Genomic DNA, 18,896 nt, shown 5'->3' with positions numbered 1-18,896 from the left:
CAAAATATTGACATCATGTATAACTTTTGAACCTTAGTAATCATTCAGTGCATAGAAAACATTCACTGAACACAAGCACATGTGTACACACACTGATCATTTCATATGTGAATAATGATCCACATGTGTCTCTAGGGACTGAACTCAGAGCCTCCACGTGCCAAGTGGGCTCTCTACAACTGAGCCTCCTCCCGCCAGTCCTCCTTTCTTTCCAGACACAGCTGTAAGGCACGAGAGTGAAGAGGGAGCAGGGCGAGGTGGCACAGCCTGCAATCCCATCTACCTTAGAGGTGAAGGAAGACGATGCCAAGTCAAACCAGCCTAGGCAATTAAGCAAAACCCCAACTCAAAGTAAAGTCTGGGGATGCAGTGCAGTGGGACAGCACTTGCCTAGCACGCCAGAGGCCCTGGGTTTGATACCCAGCAGGGACAAAGGGAAAAGAAAGCAAAGAATATAACTAACCACAATTATCAATGACACCATCAAGTACATGGAGAAAAAAATGCAGAAAAGGCTTAGATACCTTCTTCACAAAACTATAGGCCCACTTAAACTTGCCCCAAAGAGAAATGTAAAGATGATCTTCCAATATGATCAATAATTATAAATCTGACACACAAAGTTAACCTTCAGAATACATTTAATAATAATACTTTTGAGAAATGCATATTTAAATAGCCTCCATATAGAAAAATGAGAATTAAGATTATGGCCCAGCACAGTAGCATAAGCCTATAATTCCAGTTACTTGGGAGACTTAGGGAGAAGGATCAAAAGTTCACACAGCCAGCCTCAGCAACCTAACAGGACCCTCAGCAACTCAGCAAGACCCTGTCTCAAAACAAAGAGGACTGGGGATATACCTCAGTGGTATAATAGTGGCTCAGGTTCAATCCCAAGTACAAAAAAATGTGTGGGGGGCCGGGGAGAGGGAGAGAGGGGGAGGGAGGGAGGGAGGGAGGGAGGGAGGGAGGGAGGGAGAGAGAGAGAGAGAGAGAGAGAGAGAGAGAGAGAGAGAGAGAGAATATAAAGGTTCTAAACAGAGCAAGACAATAACCAGAAGAAAATGTACACAATACTCCATGACATCAGTGATAATCTGTCCTCTACAGGCTTATGGTTTATTAATCCTACACTGTTTCCAAATCATGGGAAATCTTCAAAGGAGGGTGGCAAATTACAAGGAAGCACACCAGTTAATATTTTGGGGGGTAAAACTCAGTGACTAAATAACTCTGAACTATGTAGGCCAAATTCTAACTTTGACTTCAAAGCCAGCCTCAACAACCACAAGGCACTAAGCAACTCAGTGAGACCTGGTCTCTAAATAAAATACAAAACAGGGCTGGGGATGTGGCTCAGTGGTGGAGTGCCCCTGAGTTCAGTCCCAGGTACAAAAAAAAAAAAAAAAAAAGTAACACTAGCCAGTCATTTATTCTTAAAGACTGAAGAAATGAACATTCTCATTTTTGTTATGCCTCAAAAGCCCTATTTGTTCACAGAGTCTGGTAGGCATGTAGTACATGTGGTGAAATTCTAAAATTGTGGACATTAAAACAGACATTTGACAGTCACCAGTTACAACTGTTTTTAGACTCAAACTTCCCCAAGTCAGTAACAAGCTTCCCTACAAATATAATACTTTTGAAGACTATAATATCTAAATACATTCTTAAATCAGTTATCTACAGTATTTTAAAACATTTTAGTAGACTGCAAACATACTAACCTCTAAATCTGAATGCTGCATGAGATTTTCCCCAACAAACAATGAAAATATTAATATCCAAACATTCTGACATCAAAATAAATATAATTTTCACTTAAAATGATATAAAAAAGCTACGAGAGACTGAATAGTTAAGACTTTTTCTTCCAAGTATACTAAATATCACGCAGGCACAGTGGCACTTGCCTATAATTCCAGCTACTAAGGGAGGCTGAGAAAGAAGAACTTCCAAGCTAAAGGACAGCAACTTAGCAATACACCGTTCTCAATATAAAATGAAGAGCCGAGAAAACAGCACTTCAGTTGCAGAGCACTTGTCTCATGAGTCAGCTCCTGAGTCCAATCCCCAGTCCAGTAAAATACATTTAATATCATTCTCCTACAAGTGTGAGGTAGACTTTTATACATGACATCTCAAAACAAAACAAAACACAACATCTAACCCCCATCAGCCTCTGCACATACTATATTAGACACCTCAATGACAAAAGTCACAGGATGAGTCCTCAAAGCTGGACCTACAAATCAAAGAATGCTAACAGGACAAGCCACCCTAAACCTGGTGCTTCACTAATATGCACCCAAAGCCCTGGTGCTGAAACCACCAACAAACTAACGCGACGTCGGGCGTTTTGCTGGGTGTCCTATCTGAGAAGCTCTGCATTCTACAATGCATGACAAACTGCCAACGCTGAAGTGGCTCTGCTCCTCCCTCATGTGTATGAGCACACTGGAGGCTGAGGGTCCTGACACAGAGCTGCAAGTCCAGTGTCAGGTCTCACAAGGGACCTGGCAGCCAAGAGTTACAAAAAGGACAGGAATAATGGTACAAAGTTGATAGCCACAGGCCAGGCACTTTCTGCCCAGTGTCTGGCCCTTTTCTTCAGTGTTTGCGTCAACTGTAACAAAAGAAGCAAGAACAAAATAAACATGTTGCTCCACGTTGTAAGCCAACCCAATCCACCATGAAGGTGTCCTGGGAGGGGCCAGCAAATGCTGACATCATCATTTTCTAGTAATAAAACAGGGTTCATTTTCTTTCTTAAACTAAAATAGGTATTTTTTAAAAGCTTGTGCCCTTTCAAAAATAGCCGTTCTTCCTTCACCTTGTCAGGATAAAAAAACCACTTAAATTGGTTAATGCAAATCACATGAGAAGGTTTTCTCCTTGCCACTACATAAACACACTGTATTGGGTTGGGGATGTGGCTCAAGCAGTAGCGCGCTCGCCTGGCATGCGTGCGGCCCCAGGTTCGAGCCTCAGCACCACATACCAACAAAGATGTTGTGTCCGCCGAGAACTAAAAAATAAATATTAAAAACTCTCTCTCTCTCTCCTCTCTCACTCTCTCTTTAAAAAAAATAAATAAATAAACAAACATACTGTATAAATATGCAGAATACCCTATACAATGGTAATATGCAGAGGGTTTTTCTCTTAACAAGAGAACCAATATTCTTCTGACTTCAAATTCAGCACTCAGGAAGCAACTACTGTGAGCAAGATATGACCTTGCAGAATAGAAGCAACAGTCCCCTTTAGTAAGTGTCACAAAGAAAGAACTTCAAAGGTTAAAAAAAAAAAAAAGCCTCAGAATTTAGAAGTCAACTGCTAAGGATATCAAAAGGTATCAACTGCTAAGAAATCAAAAGATATCTGCCACTATTTTTGTCACTTGTAAATTTTAATGTGAAAATATTTGCAAATAATAATCCAAATTTCATCCAAGTTTCACCTGTTTCATTTCAAATAACATATAGAAGAAAGCTTTACATTTACATATATAGTCATATTATGCAATGACATTTTAATATCCTTTAAGCAGAGAAATATCTAATCAGAATGCAGGCAACACATGAACATGATCAAAATGTGACTTTTTAAAAAATACTTAACCTATTTTACTAATATTTCCTTAAAAAATATAAGTTAACATTCTTCAACTTTTACTAATAGGTTAGAAAATGTTTAACATTCATTATCAATAATATTAAAGTTTGTTATTGCAACAGACTTTACTATTTGCCTAAATCACACATCAACTTACATTTGACGCTTAATATACTCTTTAAGCAATGCTTCTTCCACAGGATACACCTGAACACCCGTACCGTCATCATAGTAATACATCATACTGGTGTTAATTTCTGTTTGAAATGGCTGATCCGTCCTTTCACCATGTTCTCGGTAACCATACGAATAATCAAAGTTTACTTGATGGAAAGAAAGAAAAAGAAATGTAATCATAAATTTTAAAATAAAAAAAAGGGAAGAATTCGTTAATAAAAATCCAGCTGGGTGTGATGGTTCATGCCTACAATCCCAGTGGTTCTGAAGGCTGAGGCAGGAAAATTGCAAGTTCAAAGCCAGCATCAGCAACTCAGTGAAGGCCCAGGCAACTTAAGGAGATCATCTTAAAATAAAAGGTAAAATGGGAAGTGGCTTAGTGGTTAAGCACCCCTGGGCTCAACCTCTGATACAAAAACACACAAAAAACAAAAATCGACATACTGAGCCAATAACCAACATAAAACCTTGACAGGAACAGTGGCACATGCCTATAATCCCCAGCCACTCAAGAGGCTGAGCAACTTAGGGAGACCCTGTCTCAAAATCAAAAGTAAAATAGACTGGGGATGTGGCTCTGAGGTAAACTGCCCCCGAGTTTAATCCATTTTTATTATCAGACCAAAAAAAGTAACAAAAAAGGATAATTTGAAAAACAGAAGGCTTGGGCTGGGGATGTGGCTCAAGCGGTAGCGGGATCGCCTGGCATGCGTGCAGCCCGGGTTCAATCCTCAGCACCACAAATAAACAAAGATGTTGTGTCCGCTGAAAACTAAAAACAAATATTGAAAAATTCTCTCTCTCTCCCTCTTTAAAAAAAAAAAAAAAAAAAAAAAAAACCAGAAGGCTTGCTCTTTGATTTTACCCCAAGCTCATCAAATTTAACAAAACAAAAATCAAGGCATACCTCGAGGGTTTCCTCTGCCTCGTCCTCTTCCCCGTCCCCGTCCTCTTCCTCGACCTCTGAAGGAACCTCGGATGTGACCCCCCTCACTCCTCACACTGGACACTTCATCCTGATCATCTCTTTTTTCTCTGTCTCGCCTCCAACCTTTAAAAATAAAATGTTTAACATTTCAATTGGCTGTAAAAAACATGTTTATATTTATGAAAACACAGTAATCACTTTCACCCACTGGGTAACTAGATGACAGTAGCCAGGCAGTCTTCAGAAAGATACACATTTAAAGAGATTCAATAGGAACCTGTCAAAAAATCTCTCTGGTTCCACCTGTAATTCCAGCAACTTGGAAGGTTCAGGAAGGAGTATTGCAAATTTGAAGCCAATCTCTGCAACTGAGCAAGAACTTGTCTCAAAATTTTAGAAAGAGCTGGAGATATAGCTCAGTGGTAAAGTGCCCCTGGGTGTGGGTTCAATCCTCAAAACAAAAAAAATTACGTCTCTGGTGCCAGACACCAGTGATCACAGTGGCTTGGGAGGCTGAAGCAAGAGGCTTACAAGTTCAAGGCTAGCCTTAGTAACTGCTGTCTCAAAAACAAAAAGGGCAGGGGTAAAGAGCCCCAGGGTTCAATACCCAGTACCAAAACAATAGCAAGATACAAATGTCCAGAAACAGTAAAACACATTTTATAAGAATAGTGAAACGCCCTTAAGCAGAGGGAAAGAAAACAGATGAATTACAGCAACACAACTAATAAGCATGAACACATCAGGAAATTAAGAGTAAAAAAATTACTGCCAAAGAACGTGTCAGGAGAGTCATACTGCACAGCGATTTCTTCTTCTCCCCCCACCCCCGCCATGTTTAATTCCTTTACATGCCCTGCACCCTCACCAACTGCAAGGCAATTTCAAAAGTTTTAACATTCCATCTCATTTTTTTCTGAGATGGGAGAGTGTTGAATAAAACTGCAAAGCCCACATAGGGAGGTTTTTTTGTTTGTTTGATTTTGGTTTTTTGGTATTGGGTACTGAACCCAGGACACTTTACCACTGAGCTATCAGGGTCTAAGTTGCCCAGGATGAACTTGAGCTTGCAATCCTGCCTTGACCTCCTGAGTCACTGGGATTACATGTTATGTCCCTGCTAACATGTCTCTTAAACAGAATGCTAAGTTTCCAGTGTTCATTGTATAAGAATACAATATATAACTCTTTGTAACTTTATATATACATTTTCTTACATAATCAATATTTAACAATAAAATCTTAATTTTATTAAAAGTGTCCTTTAATATCAGAATAGCAAAATCTTAAATGAGATTTTAAAGATTTTTTAAAGTAGTATTTTGTGAACAAATAAGAAATAAAATCTAACTACTGACTAGATTATTTATATGGTACTAAGAAAGTAGTGTTCCTTTTCTTACAGAGTACTTTCTCTTTGATGTCACTGAGGAAGTATGGTATCTTGCACATGATTTAGCAGATGAAGGAATTAAGCACAGCAAAACCCAGCAAAATTACTAGAACGAGACTGGCTAGCAAGTATTCATTGTGTAATCCTTTCTGTGTCCACCCCCCACACCAGTAATGGTGATTGAACCAGGGGTGCTCTATCACTGAGCTTCATTCCTTTTTATTTTTAGAGAGGGTCTTGCTAACTTTTCAAGTCTGGCCTTAAACTTTTGATCCTCTTGCTTCAGCCTCCCAAGTCTCTAGGTTTGCACACATGTGCCATCGAGCCTGGCTCCTTTCAATCGTTTTTTGTTTGTTTGTTTGTTTAAAGTTCTTCTAATATAATTCTTTCTTTTTCCTTTTTCTTTTTTTTTACAGTGCTGGGAATTGAACCCAAGATTCCATGCATGCTAGTCAAGTACTTTACCAAGAAGCTACATCCCCAGTTTTATTACTGTGCTTGAGAAAGGTCTGAATTTACCAGGCTGGCTGCTAACTTCTGAGCCTCCTGCCTCAGCCTCCCCAGTCACTGGGATTTGCACATGGAGTGGCTGCAGAATGATCTTTAATGAAATAAAACCATGAAGTGCAAGCCTGAGGGGCCACCTTTTTTTTCCCTTCTTTTTTTGGGGGAGGGGTATGGGGATTGAACTCAGGGGCACTCACCTGAGCTCCACCCCCAGTCCTGTTTTGTATTTTATTTAGAGACAGGGTCTCACTGAGTTGCTTAGCACCTCTCTTTTTGCTGAGGCTGGCTTTGAACATGTAATCCTTCAGCCTCAGCCTCCTGAGCCACTGGGATTATAGGCATGTGCCACAGCGCCCATTCTTTTCTTTCTTCTTTTTTTTTTTTTAAATAAGTATTTATTTGTTTTTAGTTATAGGTGGACTTTATTTTATTTATTTTTTTAATGTGGTGCTGAAGATCGAAACCAGTGCCTCACGCATGCTAGGCAAGTGCTCTGCCTCTAAGCTAAACCCCAGCCCCCCAGCGCCCCACTTTCTAACAAGTGAATAAGGCTAACGACATCCCAATCAACTTAGTCTTCATGGGACCAACAGTAAAGGACCCAGACATTTCATTCCTGATGTGATGCTTTAGAAAAAACTATCAAGTATTTCTACGAATAAAGGAATCAATCAATCCCTAGCTCTCATTACCTGATGTATACCTAAAAGAATCAAAGAAGAACATGCTAAAAAAAAAATACTGAGACAAAGCAATCAACCCAAAGCAAAATATAGATAATTACACATACAATATAGCAGAAAAATATTCTAAGCCAGGCAGAGTGGTGCTCTGTAATTTCAGCCACTTGGATAGCTGAGGCAGGAGGACCACAAGTTTAAGGCCAGCCTCAGCAACTCAGACCTTGTTCACAAAATTTACAGATGTAGCTCGGTGGTAGAGCACTTGCCTATCATGTACAAGGCCCTGGGTTCCATTCCAACCATAAAAAACAATAACAAGCATTCCATGTGTTAATCTGAATGCTTAACGTCCTAAATGTCTAAAGGTTTAGTCTCAGTCACACCACTGGGAGGTCCTCAGGTCACTGAGGAGATGCCCTGGAAGGGACTATGGAAGCCCAGCCTTCCCGTTTCCTGGCTGTAGGCATCACCACTCTCTCTGACTTGTGCTCCCCACTGACGTGCAGCCCTCCCCAGAGACTCTAACCAATGGGGCCACCAATCTTGGACATGAACCTCCACAACTAGCCAAAATTAACCTCCTTACTTCAGAAGTAGGCTGAGCCAGGTATTTCACTATGGTGACGAAAGCCAGCTAATTTACTATAGGATTGAGTAATATACTCACTGGGACTTAAGTGACCAAATATGTCCACACATATTTCACAAATGGACCTATTTTACAATGTTCATAGCATCACTGTTCATTGCTGAGAGCCACGGCCGAGTCTGTATGGCCCCTGGCATTTTGCAAACAGTATTGGTTGACAGGCGAGGGATTACTATCCGCCTTGGCCGCTACTTGCTACTTTTGAGTTCTCGTGCTACTTTGGAGTTCTCATGGGGATTCCCCGAGAGTTCCCATTGGTTGGGGAAGTACAGGAGGAGGGATTTCCGGAGGAGATATTTCCGGTGACCAGTTCCTGGAGGAGCGCTGTGGAGTTCCTGCTTCAGTGGCTCGTGGTTTGTGCCCAGCCAGACTGCGGCAATTGGTGGCCCATACGGGGAATGAACCCGAGACCTTGGCGTTATCAGCACCAAGCTCTGTTCATGGTTAGTGAAAAGTGCAGCAACTTGGGAGGCTGAGGCAGGAGGATCTAAAGTTCAAGGTCGGCTTCAACCACTTAGCAAGACTCTTACTCAAAATGAAAGAAAAAGAAAAACTGGGGATATAGTTCAGTAGTAAAACACACTGAGTTCAATTCCCAGTACTGGAGTTGGGGGGGGGGGGAGTAAAAACAAGTCAATTATCTGTCACTGGGAAAATCTACCTGTAAAAAGTCCCACTGTATAAGCATTAAGTTCCATTGTTGTTAACTGTGCTATGGTTATCCTGTGCTTATGGAATACACTGGGGATGCTGGGGTTAGAGGGCCACATGTGAGCACTCTACTCTCAAAGGGACTGTGCTATAGACAGTTGAGCACCAACACCAAGCTCTCCAAAGTCCTCTTATCTAGACTGTGACTTACTTCGTGTGTCATTTCTCCTGTTATTATGGGATGACTTATTTGCTTCAGGTTGACACCGAGAGCTGTTCCGGGATCCAGGTCTCTCTTGACTCTCTGGTCTTACATCGTCTAAGTGCAGTGGTACCCACTTGTGTTTATTAGCTTGAAGAGAACAAAATAAAATCATAAAACAACGCATAATTTTCACTAAACGTTTGCAAATCTGAAAGTATGTGAATTTTATCTAAGCAAATGATTTAATTTGCCTTTAAAGGGATTATTTGTAGAGTACAAAACAATCTTCTTCCTTCTGAATTAGATCCTTGATAAACTTATTTTTGTAAATATTTCTAAAACTTAAGTTAAAAGCCAGTGATAGGTGCTGGGGTTGTAGCTCAGTGGTAGAGTGCTTGCCTAGCACGTGCAAGACCCTGGGTTCTATCCTCTGCACCACATAAAAATAAATAAAATAAAGGTATTGTGTCCAACTACAACTAAAAAGTAAAATACTTAAAATAGAGTACTGTTGGAATTCTTTTGCTAAAAGCAAAACAGGTACTTTTTGTTTAATTCTGATGAATAAGTTACATATACTACTACATATACTACTCTTGTCTAATACTGAAGTCCTAGGCTTGAAAATGCAGTTTATCTAATAAAAACACAATACACACTACCAAGCCAGGCTCTTGGTTCAAAACACTTAGTTGCAGATCTTTGTCTAAAATGCTTATTTATCCTGGATTACTACTAAAGAATGAGGTGTCTCAAAATATAACCACATTTTTTTTTTTAAAAACAGCTCCTTTGTATCTTCCCAACTGAAGGAGAGAAAGATAAGCAAATTCACTTTCCCTGATGACAGAGTGGCTAAGTTGTCATGTTCTATGACAGGAAAACTCTCAGGATTACTCTTATATGCATTCCATGCTTACGGTTCAAAATGTTCAGTATTTTGTCCAATCTATAAATTTTCGACCAAAATAAAGCAAAGAAAAAAACTACTAAAGTAATTAAGCAAAAGTAACTTAAGAATATTATTAAACAATTACTATACAGATTTCCTAAAATCCTGCAAACCAATGGATTAGATTAAGAGCATGGAATATGCTGAAATACTGTTTTTGTGCTAATTGTTAACAAAAAGGCATTGCTTTGTTGTGTTTATTGCTGGCTTATCATGATCCCGCAGGCCTTCTGCAGGCACCTGCCTTCCCACTGTGAACCTCTGGACTGCCCTGAGGCTGAATGCTCTTACCTGTCCACACCCTACCTGATAGAGAACAAGGACTTTGGGTGACTTCCTCCAACTTTTCCCCCTTGCAGCAGGAAGCAGTCTGGAGATGTCATTGCCCATTTCCCACAGAACTGGAGTGTAGAAACTGACAGAGGGGAAATGGAACCAAGGCCCACTTCATGCTTTGAATATAGCCCTGGCTGCTCTGCCACTGCAGCTATTTTTAAAATGGACACGTTTCTTTCTCTTCCTCTCTCCCTGCTCCTCCCTAATCCCTCCCCATGCCTAATCTCAGGGAAACAGGATTACCTTTTCTTCCCCATCCTAGGCAGATTTACCTGTTCCTGAGTACACCCACCATAAGAATGATGTAATCCAGACTTTGGTGGCACCAGAAGATCTCAGAAATGACTGTCCCAAAATCACAAGTGAAGTACAACTCCAACAGAGAACACTTGGAATGTAGCCTTTGAGTCACCTCTTTAAAAGCCCCCTGGGGCTGGGGCAGTAGTAGCTCAGTGGCAGAGCGCTTGCCTCACACTGTGTGAAGCACTAGGTCAATCCTCATAAAAATAAATAAATCCACATAAAAATAAATAAATTTTTTTAAAAACCTATGTATATATATATATGAAAAGCCCCCTGTTCCTGCTGATAGGCAGAATCACAGTCTTTGGGATAGGAGTCCCTTCTGTTTCTCCTTTGCTAGCAAAGCAATAAACTTTCCTTTTCCTTTTTCTCAAAAAAAGATAACAGAATATGAAAATATAAAAAAAAAAAGAAAGAAAGAAAAGAAAACTCTTATTCTATGACATTTCCAGGTAAAACAAGCCCTTCTTTAAAAGTCGAAAATGTGTGGCACACTCCTATAATCCCAGCAGCTCAGGATGCTGAGACAGGAGGATCCTGAGTTCAAAGCCAGCCTCAGCAACCTTGGGGCGCTAAGGAACTCAGTGAGACCCTGCCTCTAAATAAATTCAAAATAGGGCTGGGGATGTGGCTCAGTGGTCAAGTGCCCCGAGTTCAATCCCTGGTACCCCCTCCCCGCAAACAAAACAAAACAAAAACACTACTGTGTACCCAGGAATCAGAAAAAAGAAGTAATAAAGTGGGTTAAGAAATTGGAAAGAAATTGGGGACAGATTTTCTAACAACCACTTGATGATCGGATTCTACCTATTTATTCTTTTTTTAAGCAATCAACATTTGCTCATTGTATCAAGGGAACTAATGTTTATCTTTCTTTCCTTGCATTACTGAGAATCAAACTCAGGGTGCTTTACCACCGAGCTACATCCCTAACCCTTCTTTTTTTTCTAATATTTATTTAGTTGTAGATGAACACACTGTATCTTTATTTTATGTGGTGTTGAGGATTGAACCCAGTGCCTCACACATGCAAGGCAAGCTCTTTACCATTGAGCTACAGCTTTTGTTTTTGACACAGTCTTGCTAAACTACCCAGGCTGGCCTCAAATTTATGATTCTCCTTCCTCAGCCTCCCAAATTATAGTCACCTGCCACCACACCCAGCCCTAAAAATTTAATGTTCATTTAAAAGACAAAACTGTTCAAGTGCACAGTATAGATTGTTTTTTTTTAAAGAGAGAAGAGAGAGAGAGAAAGAGAGAGAGAGAGAGAGAGAGAATTTTTTAATATTTATTTCTTAGTTTTCGGTGGACACAACATCTTTGTTTGTATGTGGTGCTGAGGATCGAATCCGGGCCGCACGAATGCCAGGCGAGCGCGCTACCGCTGAGCCACATCCCCAGCCCAATATAGATTGTTCTTTGCAGTTAAGTTGTTTGCCCCTGTCCTGTGCTAATATTGCCTCTGTAAAAGTGAATGTTTCAGTGATTTCCCATGGCACTGAAAATGAAACACTGAATTGAAAAGTCCCTAAGACCCTGTACACTGTGGACCTTGCCTGTCTCCCAGCCCGTCTCTTGCTACTCTGCCTATGCCCAGAAAACCAAAAGAATATATGCTTTCATAAATCAGATAAATCATCTCTAAATGTGACTAGTTCAGAAGAGAAAATGGAAAAGAATATAAAGACAGTAATTTTTTTTCCTTCAAGGTGTAAGCTTTTTAATTTTATTTTTTAGTAGTAGTTGGACACAATAACTTTATTTTATTTCTTTCTCTTTTTTTTTAATGTGGTGCAGAGATCGAACCCAGGGTATCGAAAGTGCTAGGCGAGCGCTCTACCCCTGAGCCAAAGCCCCAGCCTCTCAAGGTGTAACTTATTCAGGGACAAGCACCAAGGGAAAAAACTGACTAAAGTTGTTCTCATTTTTCTCTTAAAATAATGAAGCATTTCATTTCCTCAGAACTCCCTAAAAGACAGGAAGCAGTTCCAATACAGATTTAAACAACAATATTTAAAACTTTAAGAATATATCTATAGTGGAACTTCATTCCATTTTCTTGCACAGAACACAAAAAAAATGCAAAACAGGAAAGCCTAATAGTCCTGAAATGTTACAAAAGTGAATCAGACAGTTTATCCTAAACAGTCACACAACCCTCTCATAGAGGTCAGAGGCCCAACACGACCCTCGTTACCCGCATTTCCTCCCAGAATTGGAAGTCAGACGAGGTGGACACAGACTGACCTCTCTTCCGCTGACTGCTCGACTGGGCCTCGTCCTCACTCACATTTTCAACAGGACCGTCTAATTTTGTTTCCCGGTTTTCTTTGCTCTCACTGTTACTCCTCTTTTCAACCTTCTCTTCTTTTTCTTTTCTAATTTGTGGCTTCTTATTTCCTTGGCTGATGACACTCTGAGACTGCAAAAAGGTTTTCTGAGTGGAACAATTTTCATTAACATTTTCACTATTGTTTCAAAAAACATGTGGTAGTACACCTAGACATTACAAACACTTATCAGAATTTTAAAAACAGACTTCTCAAAAGGCAATGTTAATTTTTAAAACAAACAAACGGAAACAAAAAAGATGTTAATTTGGAGAAAGGTCTAGCTGCAGACTAGGAAAAAATACCTGCTAAAATTTGAGAAAGGACTTGTATGTAAAACATAATGTACTCTCCAAATTCAGTACTAAAGAAAGCCATTTTTAAAAAACAAAAACTGATCAGATACTTCAAAAAGATATAGATGGCAAATATATATGAAAATATACTTACTCAACATTCTTCAGAGAAACACAAAAATACAATGCAATACACTTATATAATGGCAACATTTTTTTTTCTAGTACTAAGGATTGAACGCCAACAGTGCTATAACCACTGAAATATATCCCCAGTCCTTTTTTGAAAAATTTTTAATTTTGAAATAGGGTCTTGCTAAGTTGCTGACACCAGCCTTGAATTTGCTATCTTCCTGCCTAAGTCTCCCAAGTTGCTAGGATTAGAGACACGTGCCACTGCACCTTGCATGGCTAATTTTTAAAAACTGACCATATTAAAAGTTACCAAGGATGTGAAGTAACTGAAATTCTCATAAACTGTTGGTAGAAGTATAAGGTTTGGCAGTTCCTTAAAAAGCTCAACAAACAGCTACCATATGATCCAGCCATTCTACTGTTAGATATTCACCCAAGAAAAAGGAAAGCATATATCCATGAAGTTTTGTTCAGAAATGCTTACGTAGTGGTTTGATTTGTAATGACCCAACCTGAAACAGCCCAAAGTGAACCAACAATTGTGCCAGAGCCATACAGGAGCACGCACCACTAACAAAGATGGACACAGGAATGGAACTCAGTGATCATGCTGAGGGGAAACCAGGGAAAAAAGCCTACTGTGCGAGTTCACACACACAGAAAGACAAATTAACTCAGTGACAGCACATCAGCAACTGCTAGGACAGCAGGGATGAAGGGGACAGGAAGAATTACAAAAAAGTGTGAGGAAAGCTTTGCGGACAGCCCAGTATATCATCTTTACTGTGGTGAGGGGTTCACAGATGTGACACAGGTCGAAACTTAACCTATTATATGCTTTTTGTGTGTGCAGTTTACTCTATGTCATTTATAACTCAATTAAGCTATTTAAATCAAGCTATCCACAGTTACACACCAGTAATACTGCACACCAAATTACAAATGCCAAAGGGTATATAATGTCAACTGAAAACACACAACCAGATACAAGGCATCTCTTGAAAAGCTCCTTGACCGGATACTTCAAAGCCATCTTTCAGAGATCCTTTTAGAGTTAAATTAAAAATTCATTCATTATATACTTGGGGCGAGTTGGGGATAGCAGGGATTGAAGACAGGGACACTGTACCAATGAGTAACAAACATCATGATCCCTTTTTTATTTTGAGAGAGGGTCTCAATAAGTTGGTAAGGCTTGCCTCAAACGTGTGATCCTACTGCTTCAACTCTCAGGGTTGCTGGGATTACAGGTGTACCATGGCATAAGACCACTGCATACTTCTTAGTATGATTTATGCACATATATACATGCATGTGGATATATACTTAAAACATTGTATATAAAACACATATCCAGCACAAAATTTGAAACATAAAATACTCTTCAGTTTGACACTAAAAATTAATTTCAGCTGGGCACAGTGGCACACACCTGTAATCCCAGCTACAAAAGAGAATGACAAAGGAGGAGCCCAAGTTTTCAGTAACAGACCTTATCTCAAAATAAAAAGTGTTGGGGATATAGCTCGGAAGAGAACTTGCCTAGCCGACATGAAATCCTGATTTCAATTTCCAGTATTAAAAAAATAATAATTTTTAGTATGTGTTTATTATTACAGAAAAAAAGAAGTTAAGCTTACCAAGGGTAAACTTACGCCACCAAGTGCAGCATCCAAGGATGACTGCAAATTAAATGAACAAAAAAGCCTTCTCACTGATCATCAAGTCTTTACATCTGTCCCTCACAGCAGTGATTCTTTGGATTCTGAGTAAAACAAATTCTGCATGTTGAAAATACATTAATTTTATTTATTTAGTTTTAAAAGCCTTAAAATAATACTTACTCCAGTGCTCACTAACTCTCCTGGTGTTGGCCAGTTTGCCATATCGCTGAAATCACTGGCCTAAAAAGTAACAAATACGTGTTATACCTGCAAATTCATTTAGGATATTTAAATAGGAAAAAAATTGCTAAAAGTGATAGCAATTTCAAAAATTACCCATATTTTATTATTTGCAGATATCTGCCCAGTGAATTAGAGTTTCTAAAAACAGAACACTTTGAAACAAAAATGATTTGGTCTTAGATCAAACTTTGAGCACTACTTTATGACATTAATTAAATTGAAATACATGTGATAACATAAGCACATGGTGATTTGTATCAAAGATACAATTCTTTAGAATACTATCTTTAAACTAACATTAATGAAACAATTAGAAAAAAATTTAATTAAGAATTCCTAACAACAATGTTCACAATCAATGTGGTTAAGAACTATCCCTATGAAGACATACCTTATTGGGTTTCCTTGTCTTGAGTTTTCCTGCTTTTATAATTTTGGGGGAACTGAGCTCTAAAGAAAATACAAAGAGTTGTTTTTATAACTATTTAACAAAATAACTACTATACCAATTTCAGTAAGCTGGTGTAGCCGCAACTCCCAACAAAATTCATAGTTCTAAAACTTAATTTCCTAGTAGGAAATCAGCTGCCTTTAGTACACAGATGCAAGCTGATCTTACATGTCAAGAAGCAGGAAGTAGTACCACTTACTTATAATGAACTGACAGACCAATTCTTTGGTTAACAGCACACAGAAAACTGGAAACATGACACTTTTAATACAGTAAGTTTCAACTCAACTCCTGATAGACTATCATTGGGCTGGGTAGGTGGCGCACTCCTGAAATCCAAGACAAGAGGAGACTGACACAGGAGGATTGCCAAGTTCATGGCCAGCCTCCCCAATTTAACCAAGCCCCATATCAAATAAAGAAGGACTGGGAATGTGCAGGTCAGTGGTGAAGGATCTGAGTTCAATCCCCAGTACCAAACAAACAAAAAGGCAGCTTCACACTGTCTTTCAGTTTGGCTCATCACCTAGCAAGATGACCAGAGAGGGCACAGCCATCTAGCTAAATATGATACAAGTAAATGTTACAAACAAAAATGAGCATGGGACCTGCATCTACCAATAACACATTATTCCAACAAAATAACATCCCATAAGTCACAGCAATGGCCAATTTAGAGAATAAAGCAATCTTTGAGTTAAAAATATATAAATAGTCAGGCATGGAGGCTGAGGATAGCTAGTTCAAAGACACCCTCAGCAACTCAGCGAGGCCCTAATCAGCAAGACCCTCTCTCTAAATAAAATACAAAAAAGGGTTGGGGATATGGCTCAGTGGTCGAGTGCCCCTGAGTTCAATCCCCAGTACCAAAAAAAAAAAAAAAAAACTTCCCATACTGAGACTTTAATCTCACATTCATATTCAAACAGATGAAATCCAAACAAACTTAAGCTACTAGTGACTCCAAATATATGTAAATCTACATAATATGTGATCTTCATATCTTTATTTTTCAAACACTGTTGGTGAGACATTATAAAACTGCAAAACTTTTTTCAACAATGGGAATTAAATCCAGGGGCACTCTACCACTAAGCCCTATCCCCAACCCTTTTTATTTTTTTATTTTATTTTATTTTTTTAGAGAGAGAGAGAATTTTTTTTTATTTTTTAGTTTTCGGCAGACACAACATCTTTGTTTGTATGTGGTGCTGAGGATCGAACCTGGGCCGCACGCGTGCCAGGAGAGTGCGCTACCGCTTGAGCCACATCCCCAGCCCCAAAGACAACTATTTTTAAGAGCCTGGATACTCAAGACAAAAACTTCAACAGAATGCATAATTTACTCACCTTTATTCCCATGATCATAATTCTTAGCAGTTTTAATAAGTTGCATCAAGGACTGGGAATGTAGTTCAGTAGCAGAGCACTTCCCTAGCATGCACAAGGCCCTCAGTTTAGTGCCCAGTAAGGCAAAAAAAAAAAGGGGGGGGGGGCGGCAGTGGTGGTAAATGCATGCCTGCCCAAACACAGGAATTCTAATTCCAGATGACTTCAGAGGCTGAAGCAGAAGGATCCAAAGTTCAAGGCCTGCCAGGGCAATGAGGGAAATCCTGTCTCAAAATAAAAAATAGCTCAAAGGTAAAGTGCATACCTAGCATGCACTCTGAGTTCTGTTCCACAAGAAAAAAGATTGATATTTTATATTCTAAAGACATATATGGAGAACACTATCTGGTAATTGAATAGAAAGTTCTAAAAAGCTCTTCAGTAAAAAATATGAACTTTTTTGGTAAGGGGACATCAAAAGTTGTTTTTTAAAATTTTTTTTGTAGTTATACATGGGCACAATATCTTTATTTTGATTATTTATTTTTATGTGGTACTGAGGATGGAACCCAGGGTCTTACATGTGAGAGGCGTGCTCTACCGCTGAGCCACAACCCCAGCCCCCAAAGTTTTGGTTTTAATAAGGAAAAAAATATATATATATCGTTTGAATAACTCACTTAAAAGTACTTCACTAAGGTAATAACAAAGTTATTAGAGGTTCCAAGAAACAGATATCAGGAGAAAAGAGGGTTGATGGAAGTACAAAAAGGTTCAGAAAATAAGGCTGAAAAAGATGGACAAAACGCCAATGCTTTTTTATGTTTTTGTGAAATTGTAGTAGTAGGCTAAATTTTAATATGCAAAATGCAACCACAGAGCTGGGGATGTGGCTCAAGTGGTAGCACACTCGCCTGGAATGCATGCCGCCCGGGTTCGATCCTCAGCACCACATACAAACAAAGATGTTGTGTCCGCCGAAAACTAAAAAATACTAAAATTCTCTATCTTTAAAAAAAAAAAATGCAACCATAGCAACAGGCAAGTGATTAATAAATCCCATATTGTGATTTATTTACTTATTATTTGCAGTTCCAGGGATTGAAAACAGGTCCTGGTGCATAGTAGGCAAGAGCTCTGCCACTGAGCTAAACCCAGGTCTTTTTACATTTTGAGATGGGGCCTCTCTAAGTTGCCCAGGCTGACCTCAAACTTCAATTATCCTGCCTCAGCCTCCTATGTAACAGGGATTACAGACACACACTACCTTGCTGGGCCGTATGTGATCTTAATAAAGGGTGTTAATAAAACCACTTTAACAGAGTTTGGGGTAAGGTTTTTACAGTCTGGTGACCTGGGGTGGGCCAGGCTTTGGCTGAAGACTGCTTTATCTGGCTGGATTGCTATAACAGTCACTCTCCACCAGAACCATCCTAAAAGTGGAACAAAGTGTCTTCAAGGGCTGAGCATCAAGGATCTGCCTTACATCAGAATATTCTAAAGTACAGAGAAGTCATGATTCATGTCCTGAGATACTTCCCCTGTTGAAGTTTGTGGATGGAATTCCTTTACCTCTTCAACAGAGTGACACTATCTCCAGGTTTGCCCAGATAGACGCAGTTTAAGTCTGTTGTTACACCTAATTAATATCCTTCCCTTTCTCTTTCAAGAGTAAAGGGTTGGGCTGGGGATGTGGCTCAAGCAGTAGCGAGCTCGCCTGGCATTCGAGCGGCCGGGGTTGGATCCTCAGCACCACATACAAACAAAGATGTTGTGTTCGCTGAAAACTAAAATAAATAAATAAATATTGAAAAAGTTCTCTCTTTAAAAAAAAGAATCTCTCTTAAAAAAAAAAAGAGTAAAGGGTTTCCACAGAATAATTATATAGGCATCTATGAACATATCACTAACTGAATACTCCTGAGCTTTCACCTCTGAAAGCTAAACCATCTCAGGCCCTATTTCATTATCCTTTTCTTTTTTTGAGATGAGGTTTCCCTTTGTTGCCCAGGCTAGTCTCAAACTCCTGGGATCAAGTGAT

The 18,896-nt window shown here is 39.3% G+C and overlaps 1 protein-coding gene across 9 annotated transcripts in view; it reads right to left on the bottom strand.

Annotated features, from left to right (window-relative positions):
* The window catches only part of Larp1b (La ribonucleoprotein 1B), a 91,736-nt gene that overhangs the window by 69,531 nt on the left and 3,309 nt on the right, over positions 1 to 18,896 (bottom strand). For 4 of the 9 annotated variants that reach the window (XM_077803503.1, XM_077803500.1, XM_077803502.1 and 1 more), the window contains exons 2-7: positions 15,467 to 15,525; positions 15,013 to 15,072; positions 12,655 to 12,844; positions 8,821 to 8,961; positions 4,706 to 4,849; positions 3,779 to 3,944 (exon numbers count right to left, since the gene is read on the bottom strand). In XM_077803503.1, coding sequence (XP_077659629.1) covers positions 3,779 to 3,944; positions 4,706 to 4,849; positions 8,821 to 8,961; positions 12,655 to 12,844; positions 15,013 to 15,054 — 683 coding nt within the window. In that variant the 5' untranslated portion in view covers positions 15,055 to 15,072; positions 15,467 to 15,525. Of the gene's footprint in view, positions 1 to 3,778; positions 3,945 to 4,705; positions 4,850 to 8,820; positions 8,962 to 12,654; positions 12,845 to 14,808; positions 14,828 to 15,012; positions 15,073 to 15,466; positions 15,526 to 18,896 lie in introns of those variants that run through there. The other 5 variants (XM_026390901.2, XM_077803501.1, XM_026390899.2 and 2 more) reach the window with 2 other exon arrangements.

The sequence above is a fragment of the Urocitellus parryii genome, chromosome 10, assembly GCF_045843805.1.
Source record: "Urocitellus parryii isolate mUroPar1 chromosome 10, mUroPar1.hap1, whole genome shotgun sequence".
Taxonomy (NCBI): Eukaryota; Metazoa; Chordata; class Mammalia; order Rodentia; family Sciuridae; genus Urocitellus; species Urocitellus parryii.
This window is presented reverse-complemented; position numbering and strand designations above follow the sequence as displayed.